Source organism: Macaca fascicularis, chromosome 15 (assembly GCF_037993035.2).
Source record: "Macaca fascicularis isolate 582-1 chromosome 15, T2T-MFA8v1.1".
Lineage (NCBI taxonomy): Eukaryota > Metazoa > Chordata > Mammalia > Primates > Cercopithecidae > Macaca > Macaca fascicularis.
The window spans coordinates 20,971,280-20,983,919 of NC_088389.1; the positions used below are offsets into that span (position 1 = coordinate 20,971,280).

The 12,640-nt window shown below is 41.6% G+C and overlaps 1 protein-coding gene across 20 annotated transcripts in view; it reads right to left on the reverse strand.

The window, feature by feature from the left end:
- Positions 1–12,640, reverse strand: part of RABGAP1 (RAB GTPase activating protein 1) — a 175,632-nt gene that overhangs the window by 2,561 nt on the left and 160,431 nt on the right. For all 20 annotated transcript variants that reach the window (XM_074016618.1, XM_074016616.1, XM_065530107.1 and 17 more), the window contains 4 exons: positions 4,399–4,503; positions 3,439–3,522; positions 2,689–2,760; positions 501–698 (listed from right to left, as the gene is read on the reverse strand). In XM_074016618.1, the coding sequence (XP_073872719.1) occupies positions 501–698; positions 2,689–2,760; positions 3,439–3,522; positions 4,399–4,503 (459 nt within the window). The remainder of the gene's footprint in view (positions 1–500; positions 699–2,688; positions 2,761–3,438; positions 3,523–4,398; positions 4,504–12,640) is intronic.

The following is a 12,640-nucleotide window of genomic DNA, read 5'->3' on the forward strand; positions in this document are numbered from 1 at the left end:
CAGGTAGCATATTCACAGTCACGAAGCTAGTTAAGTGGTGGGAACTGGAACAATAAAAGCTTGCATTTATAAAGCCCCCAGCATTCTGCCAAGCCATTTGTGCACACTATCTTACTTAGTCCTCAAACCAACCCATCAGATAGGGACTCATCATTTCCATTTGTAGATAAGGAACCTGAGATGTAGGGAGGTTACTAACCCAAGGTCAAACAGTTCAGTGGTAGAGCTGTGTTTCTAAAGCACTGTCTTCTCATCCCATCAAAAGATTCCAAGCTCTGTGTATCATTCTCAATATGACAAAGTGAAAATCCTCAAGACAGGGCAAATACTGATGAGACATCCACTGGCCAATAACAAGTCCTGTATTTCTTTTCATGACAACTGTGATCAAAGTTTAGAAGGTAGGGAAAAACCCAAACCATAAAGATAATTTCTGGGGCTTCTAGTCCACATCAGGAAACTCAGCCCGCAGGCACGTGTCTGAGCTTGGCTGCTGTTACCTGTATCTTACACTCGGCCTCCACCAGCTGGAGTTTGGTCTGTGCCAGTTCTAGCTCCATCTCTCTCAGCTGGTTCTTGAGCGTCTCTTTCTCTTCATCCGTGTCCTCATCTAAAACCTCCTTGGTTGAGCTTATGCCTTTTACACGCCCTTCTTTGTTGAAAAATTCCCGGCACCGCTCACAGTCATCCACTTTTTGCTGAAATTGAATGTTAGATGTGAAGATGCAAAGAAGAGGAACTGGCCCTTTAGGATGGTGTGAGCATCCCCTTTGGGGGACGCCAAGAGACGGCTTCTCTGTTGAGCACTACAGTTTCTGAAAACCTGTGCTCTTTGTAAACTAGCAGATAACCTACTGGAAAAGCCACTTGGTATTATATACCAAAAATAATAAAAATACCATTGTCTTAATTCAGTAATCTCACTTCTAGGAACCCAGGGTGAAAAATGAAGCTGTTAACTAGATAAAAATTTATGTACAAAATTTTCACTATAGAACTGGAGACAGGCAAAAAAGCAGCGGATAAACTATTCAAAACAATTAAATATTAAATATACTGTGCTATATTTATACAAGGAAGTACACCGCCTCTAAAAGGTTTTTGAGGAACTTTTTATAACATTGGAAAATGGATGCATAGTGGTTGAAATAGAACACAAAAATGTACATAAACTATGATTACAAATAAAATGTATTCCACATTTCATCAAAATAAGATGCCATTAACTATAAGAAATGTCATTTTATGTTCCTCTAAGAAAACATTCTGCCAGTTAAACCACAAAAAGCCAATTATAAAACATCCCACTTTCAAAGATGTTTAAATGTGGAAAAAAATGCTTATCTTAGAATGAATGAAATTTTATATGTTAAACACAGAACAAAGATTGAAAGAATACACACCACAGTGTTAATAATGATGTTATATGTGGAAAATGGATCATAAGGGCTTTTTTCCCTTATTTACTCTTCCAAATTTTCTGCAAGAATATTAAAGTTTTAGAATCAGAAAATAAGTTATATTTAAAAACCAGATCTGGATAGCCAGCCATGGTGGCTCACAGCTGTAATCCCAGCACTCTGGGAGGCCAAGGCGGGTGGATCACGAGGTCAGGAGTTCAAGACCAGCCTGGCCAAGATGGTGAAACCCTGTCTCTACTAAAAATACAAAAATTAGCTGGCGTGGTGGCACAAGCCTGTAATCCCAGCTAGCTGGGAGGCGAGGCAGGAGAACAGCTTGAACCCAGGAGGCAGAGGTTGCAGTGAGCCGAGATGGCGCCACTGCACTCTAGCCTAGGTGACAAGAGTAAGACTCCGTCTCAAAACAAACAAAAAAACACACAAAAACAGATCTGGTTAAACATTAATTATGACGAAGGCCAGTGTCATCTTGCTCCAGGTATAATGTTGCTTTGCGCAAACATGGCCATGAGCACAGAACCTACCCAAGTTCCTGTCCTCTGAGCTGTAAATATGTTAGTGAGGTACCTTTCAGTAAATTGTTTATCTTAGTAAAATCTGACAAGTACTGTAATATAGGTAGAGCTTAAAGAAAGAAAGCACCACATTATAAAAGCTCCTAAGCTGCCAACAAAACATTAAACAATTAAAGTTCTAAACTGGGCACAATGGTGCCCACCTGGAGTCCAGCAGCTCAGGCTGAGGTAGGGATTTCACTTGAGCCCAGGATTTCAAGGCCAGCCTGGGCAACACAGTGAGACCCTGTCTCTAAAAATAAAATAAATAAATAAACTAAGGTCCTCATTGTACTTGGATATGCTACAGCAGAAGGCATGAACTCAGAACAACACTGGAGAGTGACAAGCCACAGCACATGGTTCTGACCTCTGCACTCCGACCACCTCAAGCAAGACCTGTCACTTGCATGACTCCCTCTCCTCAGCATCACACTGCTGACACCGACTGCCTTACAGACAACATTTGGAAATCGTGGGGGCACTTGCACGTTGAGAGCTAAAGCTAGAGCTTGTTTAATTTCATCTGTACGCCCTTCCAGAGAAAACAGGCATAATGTTAGTTGTTAACTACAGAGCCAGGACCTGTGACAGGTGCCTTATTGCTTAGATTCTCTCTCTTTTGAAATCAACTGCCTCCTCCCAAAACCTGTTTATACAGCCATAAAATGAAGTAGGTGGTATAAAATCTTTTAGGTAAAGATAAGTCTTACCCGAATTTTCTCAATTTCCACCTTATTGGCTGTCTGCTGCTTCTCCAGTCTTTCACTCAACTGAGAACAAATCTAAAGAAACAAATATAAAACAATAATCTCTTGAGCAACTGTAATCATTTGCATAAATTCTGTAGTGGAAGCTGGAATATGTAAATTGGAATTAACATAGTAGCAAATAGGCTGCTACCACTCAAGAGGGGATATGAAGTTGGTGGATAAGTAGGGGTTCTTCTAGGTATGCCGCCTCTGCATTCACTGGCCTAGGACTTGCAGAAACCAAGCAGCACCACACTCAATGGCCAATGGTTTCTGAACACCTGCCAGACTCATAAGCTAGCATGAGATCCTAGTGTAGGAGGGAAAATGACCATTTGTTATGTTCTTAAAACTCAACCAGTCAGGGAGAGAACCGGTTTAAAACTACACATAAACAAAAGTTCATAATTCTGAATCTGAAATACACACCAAAACATACTGTGGTTTTAAGTACCTACTCTGTGCTGGGCACTGCCAGGCACTCTACAAACATGGTCTTTTTAAATCCTCGTAACAACCTTCCCAGACAGGGATGATTTTCCTTCTTTTACAACTGAGAATAAGTGAAGCCACTTGTCAATGCAAGGGGCAGAGCCAGGATAGGAAACCAGAGTGCTTGCATTTGGGTTTGGGGGTGGGGGTGGGTATACATTTTTTCCCGACTACAGGCTTCCAGATTACACAGCCCAGTCCCAGGGTACTGGAACTTACCTGCTTATAGTCACCAATGATAGAACTGTTTTTTTTAATCTCAGATTCTGCCTTGTCAAGTTCCCGACGGCACATTTCTTTTAACTGCACATATAAAAAGGCAAAAGTGACTATGTTAACATAAAAAAAAAGGAAGTTCTGTCACCAATCGCTTAGTGCTAGGCTACCCAAAAAGTGCTGAACCAAACCCTGGAAGTCCTCTAATTCAGCTACCTTCTTCCTTCAATCTTGGCAGCACTAATCCCCTGTTCCTGATGCAGGAGAGGGAGAGAACAGTTAAAACTTCCAAAAACGTCAGACCCCATTTCAGATTGAGGCTTCTGCTGAAGGTCTTCCCTGCCAGTACAAGCCAACCTGTGGACCTTCACTGAGACGGCAGCACAAACCAGGCACAAACCAAAGAGCTCATAAGAGGACTGCGGGTTTTCAGCATCTCATGGTTTCTGTAGAAAGGGCTTTGCAGTCTCTCACCCCAGCCAGTCTTGCCTCCTGGAGGACCAGGTGCGACAGGGGAGGGGGTTGCTCCTGGGCGCACAGCACCCAGAGCTCTTCTCATGCCTGCAGCTCTGTGTCTCCAATGACTATGGAGCACTGGCTCAGAACAAGACTTCCCAAGCTTGCTCTACGAGGGAGACAGCAGAGGACAAGTAGGGAAAGAGCCAGGCATTATATGATGTGTGCTTTCCTTCTGCAGAAATTCTACCCCCTCTTCATTGTTACACTCAGATGCCGATACACAGAAATTCTCCTGCCCCAACAAAGGATGGGCCTCAACCCACTGTCTCCTCCTAGGCTTTAATTAGGAACCATTGGATTTTACATAGTAGGAAAAAAAAAAAGGTCTTTGGAGAGAAACTGAAGCCAGGTGTCTCCAGGTTTTCTAGTGCCAACAGGAAGCCACCAGCTGAACTCCCAATTCTCAAGCATTTGTGAGACAGGAATGTAGGAGTGTTCCCTTACCTGAGCAGACTCTTCTTCCAGCCGTCTTTTCTCTTCTTCTGCATCAATCAACTTCTGTTTGGTCATCAGCAGCTCCTTATTCAGAGCATCTGCCTTTTCCTCAGCCTGAAACATTTAAGATATGCTGTCACAAAACAAGAACTGGGAACTGCAAAGGGTTTACATTACTTAGCATAATCCCATCTTAAGATGATGGGGAAACTCTGATTCAGAGAGGGGAAATTATATCCCCAGGGTCGCAATGAGAATACACTCATGCCTAAGTACCTGTCCCAGTCTCTTGCTCAGAGGTAGTACAGGGCACTAGTTAGGAGCTTAGCCTCTGGCATCACAGCCTGGGTTCAATGCCCATTGTTCACTGACCATGTGCCACTTGGACAAGTCATTGAGACCCTCTCTAAGCTTCCAGCTCTTCATCTGAGGGATAAGGCATGAAAAGCATTCAGCACAGTGCCTGGAATACAGTAAATACCAATAAAAGGTAGCCGTCATTATTATTATTATTATTTATTTTTTTTTTTTGAGACGGAGTCTCGCTCTGTCGCCCAAGCTGGAGTGCAGTGGCCGGATCTCAGCTCACTGCAAGCTCCTCCGCCCGAGTTTACGCCATTCTCCTGCCTCAGCCTCCCGAGTAGCTAGGACTACAGGCGCCTGCCACCTCGCCCAGCTAGTTTTTTGTATTTTTTAGTAGAGACGGGGTTTCACCGTGTTAGCCAGGATGGTCTTGATCTCCTGACCTCGTGATCCGCCCGTCTCGGCCTCCCAAAGTGCTGGGATTACAGGCTTGAGCCACCGCGCCCGGCCCATTATTATTATTAATAAACTGGTTTTCTTCCTCCAAACTGTGTTTCCTCTGCTTCATCCAACCCGTCTGGCATTTTTCTTGTTATTACCTGATAAAGGAGGCAGTCCCTTTCCTGGCACTTTTTCTTATCTTTAATGGCCACTCTCCACCCGTCTTTTTCTAAAGCATGCAAAGGTCTAGTGGGTGTAACTGTGTGTCCTAGTGAAAATGATATACTTTTGCCTGACATACGAGTTCCTGGTGCTGGTCACTCCAAGGATGACTGACTATACCATATTAGAGGAGACTCAAGGACTAAATACAGAGGGTCTCTGCTGGGCTCCTGATGTGGATAGGATTTCCCTGAAATTCTGACATCACCTAAAGTAGTGTAACTGGGCCACTGAGTTTTCCACTATACTCTACTTCCTTTCCTGTATCTTCTTTGGAAGAAACAGGTTCCAGAGAGCTGGGTCCTTAAATGGGGAACTGGGCCAGGCGCGGTGGCTCATGCCTGTAATCCCAGCACCTTGGGAGGCCGAGGTGGGCAGATCACAAGGTCAGGAATTTGAGAAAAGCCCAGCCAACATAGTGAAACCCTGTCTCTACTAAAAATATACAAAAAATTAGCTGGGCGTGGTACAGGCACCTGTAATCCCAGCTACTCGGGAGGCTAGGGCAGGAAAATCGCTTGAACCCAGGAGGCGGAGGTTGCAGTGAGCTGAGATTGCGCCATTGCACTCCAGCCTGGGCAACAGTGCGAGACTCCATCTCAAAAGAGAGAGAAAAATAGGGGGGAACTGAGAATGGCATGATATGCAGATTCAAAAGGCCATTAATTACTGGTAAATTGCAAATGCATGCAATTAAATTGGGCCCTGCAGTTATGTCCTTCATGGGGAGTAGCTTATCATCTCCTTCTTTAGCTCAAACCCAAGAAGCAATCAAAAAAGGAAATGAAGAGACTCAAACAACAGGGAAAATAACTAGTAAGGTGAATGAAGTCCTGTTAAAGATTCTATTTTACTTTAACCAACAGAACAACCTATCCTCTCTCGCTTGGACTCGGTTAACATCTTTTGAGCATTACATTGAAGCATGTGCTACACACTTATGTTCTGTCCTTTTCTCATCATCACTACCTTGGTAGATGATGATTCATACTAAGACTGATTCTGAGGAGTATGGAGGAGCCTGCTGATGAAATGGGTCTTCTAACACAACAATCTTCCCTGCCCACCCCAAATCCCCAGTTTATAAAGCAGTTAGGCAGGGAAGTGATTTCCCCAAGCTCTCACTAGCATGTGGCATAGCTGGAATCTGAAACCAAGTCTTCTGACATTGAGCCCAGCATTTGCGCCACCACTCCTAAAGCTGACTCTCAAGGTCATGCCAATGGGAAGGTGCACAGAGGATACTGGCCTGACCCAACCAGGGTCCTCTAACGGCACCATACCCACTGCACATTCTATTTACATCAGCCTATGAGGAGAGGGCATCTTGTCACAATAAACATAAATCCAGACTTCTAGTCATGAAGGATTAACAGGGAGCAAGTTTATCCTCCTACTATAAACAGAAAACTGGATAAAACATATGAAACAGCTATTTTCGGACACTGAGAACAATAAATGCAGAACTGAGGTTTCTGGAAGGAAGAAAACAAACAAGGTCCTGCTTTCACCCTGACTTTCTGCTTAGGTTCCAAGCAGAGCATGAGAGCCTCAAAGGGTTAAGGAGACAGGAAGTCAGGGTGGCTGGAAGGCATGGGACAGGGCTCTGGAGAAGAGGAAGCTCTAGAATAGCTTATCAGGCAACACAGGAGATAAAATGAAATAATGAAAATACCTAATTAAACCAAAGAATACAGAAAGAGAAAAAAAATGCAAAGAGGACAAATAGAAAACAAATGATCATTTGGATAAAACAAAAACCCATTTTATATATAAAGACACAGACACGTTAAAAGTAAAAGGATGGAAAAAGATGTACATACCACACAATACCATGAAATCTGGACTGGCTATAAAAATGTCAGATATAGCAGATTTCAGGACAAAGGATATTACCAAGGACAAAGAGGGACACTTCATAATGATAAAAGAGTCACTCCATTAAGAAAGTGTTAACAATCCAAAATGTATGCAGAAATTCAAATTACATGAAACAAATCCCTACGTAACTAAAAGGAGAAAAAGAAAAATGCACAATTAGAGTCACAGAAACTTCCACTGCGCTCTCTCAGTAAGCGACAGAACCACCAGAGAAAATCAAGTCGTTCTATATAAGACTTGAACACTATCAACCAATTTGGCCTAACTGACACAGTACACTCCACTCACAATAGAACATATATACTTTCCAAGTCTATGTGGTACATTCACCCAAACTGATTATATGATAAGCCATAAAATAAGTAACGGTATATTTTAAAAGGATTAAAATCAGGCAGGATATTATCTCTGATCACAACAGAATTAAATGAAAAACAACAGAAAAGTTTCTGGGAAAAACAATAGTTGGAAATTAAATTACATACTACTAATAAACTTGTATAAGTGAAAGAATAAATCACAAGAACTGAATGAAAATAAAAGCATAACACATCAGAGTATGTGGAATGCAGCTGAAAATAGTGCTTACATGGAGATTTATGATTTTTTTTTCTTCAAAGAGACAGGGTTACATTCTGTTGCCCAGGCTTTTTAAAATGCAGTGGTACGATCACAGCTCACTGTAACCTTGAACTCCTGGGCTCAAACAATACTCCCATCTCAGCCTCCCAAGTAGCTGGGACTATAGGCATGTGTCACCATGCTCAGCTATTTTTCAAAATTTTTTTGTAGAGACGAAGTCTTGCTATATTGCCCAGGCTGGTCTCAAACTCTTGGGCTCAAGCAATCTTCCTGCTTTGGCCTCCAAAATGCTAGGATTACAGGAATGAGCCATTGTGCCTGGCTGAGATTAATAACTTTAAATGCTTATTTTAGAAAAGAAGGTCCAGAGTTATTCAAGCTTCCTCTTTAAGAAGCCAGAAAAAGAGCAAATGAAACCCAAAGAAAGTAAAAGCAGAAATCAATGAAACAGGACAACAGAGAAAACTCAATAAAACCAAAAGTTGGCTTTTTTTTCTTTTTGAGACAACGTTTCACTCTGTCACCCAGGCTGAGTGCAGTGGCATTATCTCGGTTTACTGCAGCCCTTGCCTCCTGGGTTCAAGTGATCCTCTCACCTAAGCTTCCTATGTAGCTGGGAATATAGGCACGTGACACCACAGCCAGCTAATTTTTGCCATGTTGCCCAGGCTAAAGCTGGCTTTTGAAAAGATCAAAACAATTGATAAACTTCTAGCTAGGCTGGTTATGTCAAAGTGGGAAAAAGAAATGACGTACATCAGGAATGAAAATGAAACATCTCTACAGATCTTGCAAACATTAAGAGAATAAGGAAATACACACAACCTTATATCAACAGACTTAAGATGAAATGGATAAATTACTTGAAAGACACAAATTATAAAAATAGACACACAAAAAATTAGAAAATTTGCATCGCTCCATATCTAGAAAGAAAAAGAATTCACAATTAATTTCCTGCAAAGAAAATTTCAGGTCTGCATGACTTCACTAGGGAACTAAAGATTTAATTAAAGAACAATCATACATAAAGTCCTCAAGAAAGCAGGAGGGAACACTTCTCACTTCATTTTATGAGGCCAGCATTCCCCAATGACAAAACCAGACAAAAATATTAAAGAAAACTCCAAATATTCCGTATGAACATATAAATATTTAATAAAAATTAAAATCTTTAATAAAAAATAGAAACCCCAACTGGAGTTTATCCTAGGAATACAAGGTTGGTTTACATTGAAAAGTGAATTTATTTCACTATATTAATAGAATTAAGGAGAAGTACCAAATGATTCTCTCAACAGACACAGGAAAAGCATGTGACAAAATTCAACACCCATTCATGACAAAAACTCTCAGCAAACAGGAACAGAGGAGAATTTATTTCTTCAACCTACTCTATGAAAAACCTACAGCTAAGGTCTGGAACCAGGCAATGATGTCCACTCTCACCATTCAGCATCGTTCTGAAGATGCTAGTCAGTGCAGTGAGACAAGAAAAAGAGAGGCAGATAAATATGAAAGGAAGAAAAACTGTATTCAGAGATGATATGATTATATATGTGGAAAATCCCAAAAAATACGTTTAAAAGTTGCCAGACTAACAAATGAGTTTTTACAAGGTCACAGGATACAAGGTCACAACACAAAAACCAGTTGCATCTCTAGAGACTAGCAATACACAACTGGAAAATGAAATTTAAAAAACAATACCACTTTACAATAGATTAAAACATGCATGTCTTGTAAATTGAACACTAAAAAACATTGCTGCTGAGAGAAACTGAAAAAGACCTTAATAAATGAAAAATTTAACATGTTCTGGATTGAAAGCCTCAATTGTTGTTCAGATGTCAATTCTCCCCAAACTGATTTACAGATTCCATGAACCTCCCTCAAAAGCCAGACGCTTTTATTTCTAGAAGTTGACAAGCTGATTCTAACACTGATACAGAAATGCAAAGAACAACAAAGTCAGAGAACTCACATGAACTGATTTTAAGATTTATTATAAAGCTACAGTAAGCAAGACAGTGTGGTATTGACTTAAGGATAGACACACAAATAGATGGAGCAGACAGAATCAAGAAGTGAACCTGCAAATTTAGGGTCAATTGATTTTTAATAAAGGGGCCAAGTTAACTCAATGGGGCAAGTTCAGCAATCTGCAAAATGTCACAGAACTAATAAGCAGCCATGCCAGAGTTCACATCCTGCTGGACAGCAGGTGGGCTCACCAGCCAGTTTCCTTCACTCCCACATCTGTCTCAACACAGAGGAGTGACCCTGCTAGAGGGGACTCGAACATGGTCCTATCAGCTCTGCAGGGACCTTCTATAGGTTCCCCTCATCCTTTCAGCACCAGTGTCAGGTCCAGTCATGATTGGGGTCACCTAGGAATTAAGTGGCTGTCATGGAATTTCTCCACAGCTGCTGTGTGAAGAACAGCAAAAGTGACAGGTGATGAATAACAAAAGTGATGTATAATTAACTGAAAATACAAGAGGGCTATGGAAATTTTAAAGCTTCACACCAGAGCTTTTCTCTGAGATGCAGGAAGGAAAGAGCTCAAAGGAATGAAGTTCTTTCAAAAACCTAAGTCCCTAAAGTAAAAATATAATGAAAGGGCCCCACAATCCTCCCTTCAGTGAGGAAGAATCTGGCTGATTTTCAGTGACGATTCACAAGAAACTATAGAGAGAAGTCTAACTTGGGAAGGGAAAGTGAGTGTGGGAAAGGTGTGTCTCTGCAGCATTTTAGATGACTGCAGGATGGGCCCTGGTGTGACGCTCCTGAGCCCTGCTGCCTGCGTAGGAGGGTGAGCTCTGGTGTCAGGCCTTCAATTTGAGGGCTTGGCCAGTAGCTGGGTGATCTGTGTGGGATATTTAACCTCTTTTTGCTTCAGTTTCCTCATCAGTAAAATGGGGATCATAATTATATCCCTACTACAACATGGGCTACTCTGAGGATTTGATAATATATAGAAAGCACTTAGAACAGTGCCTAGCACTTGGTAAGTGCTCAAGAAATGTTAGCCCTTCTGTCACAATCCCTGGTCCTCATGTTTTTGATATGGTTATGACATCGATTCATAGCTCCTTGTCCCATATGTACTGTGGAAACAGGGTGGCACTGTAAAAAAAAAAAAAAAAAAAAAACCCTGGACATTCCAGTTCCATGGGCCTGGCTCTGCTTCTTCCTGGGTGCCTTCAACTGAATCTCAAGTTTTATAGCTGCAAAAAAAAAAATCCTCATCCATAAATGGAACGTACATTACTGTTCTCTCAAGGCTGAGGTAACGGTGAGAGAGATGAAAGTTTAGTAAAATGTTTATCATAGTGCCTGGCACCACAAATCATCAGTAAATGGGAGCTAATATTATAATTCTTATTATTTTGCACTCCTAATATCAGGAATGAAACCTAGTTCTCTGACTACTGTGTCAGGATAAGACGACTTGAAAAAGGGTTTATATTGTTTAGGGGCAGGTTTTAAGAACATAAGTAGTCTATGACTCACTAGTGGGTGTCACTGTTAATACTGGGCCTGTTAGACTGGAAAATGCAACAGCTCAAACTAAAAATCCACCTGGAATTTTGGCCTAAGCTGCCTCTTAATTTCATTGTAGGACACAAAGGCTCCTGTTCAAGACCCGTATTTTTTTCTTTTCCTTTCTTTTCTCCTTTCTGCATGACCCCCAGCTGCTTTGAGGGCTGTGTTAGGCGCACACCTCTGGCCCTGCCTCAGTAGTCCCTGCTCCATGTACACCTGCCTCCCTCCACTCACTAGGCAGAAATACCCAAACAGGGAGTGAATGACCCATATAGTGTTTCTACAAAGAGGAACAGAGGATATGCTGGGAATTTGCACCGTAAGGAGGAAACTCAACCCTGATGAGCAGACTGTGGTAAGCCAAAAAGCCATCAAAAGAGCTCAGGTTCTGGTCATTGAGGGCTAATGACCTTGAAACATTCTCCCTACAAAAACTGCAAAGAGGAGCCTTCCCTGTTAAATTCAGTTATTTGTAGATGACAAGCAGACAAGCAGAGGGAGCTAACATTGCCTGTGCCTGATTTTTTTATGATGCTTTCATATACATCTAATTATGTAATTCTCTCTATACCCTGTGACATAGCTATTATTCTACCACCCCTCATTTTACAGGGTGTCCAAGGTAAGCTGAAAGTAGAGTAGTTGGCATTAGTATCCAGGTCTATCCTACATTTTCTGAACTGGTAGATACTGTGGGCTCTATCTTGCCTGTTAACCACTTTGAGAATCTGATGAAACCATAGTCTTTCTACCTAGGAGAACTAAACAAAAGCACAGCCTTTCAAGGAAATGCATGAGTACACAAAATGTTCCTACGCTTCTGGTGGATGTCAAGGACATCCTGAAATTCATGGACCCTATTTCAGTGCATATAATGTAAGACCCCCATAAAAATCCTCAACAGCCTGAGCCCATCCCTGGAACTTTAGGAAACCAATGAGCAAAAAGGTAATCCTAGGAGCCTGGCAGGGAAATCTAAAGGGGTGGCAAACTACAGCCCAAGGGTCAAATCCAGCCTGTCACCTATTTTTGTAAATAAAGCTTTTAATTGCAATACAGACATGCTCATTCATTTGCATATCATCTATGTCTGCTTTTGCTAAGTAGCAGCAATGGAGACTACAGGGCAACAAGCCTCAAACACTTATTATCCATCCCTTTACAGAAAATGTTTGCCAACTTCTGACCTAAACCATGATCGAGAGATTATACCATTTCTTCTAAGGTTAGTTTGTAGTACAGAAAATAGTAAAGGGTTTCTGCCAGAAAAGAC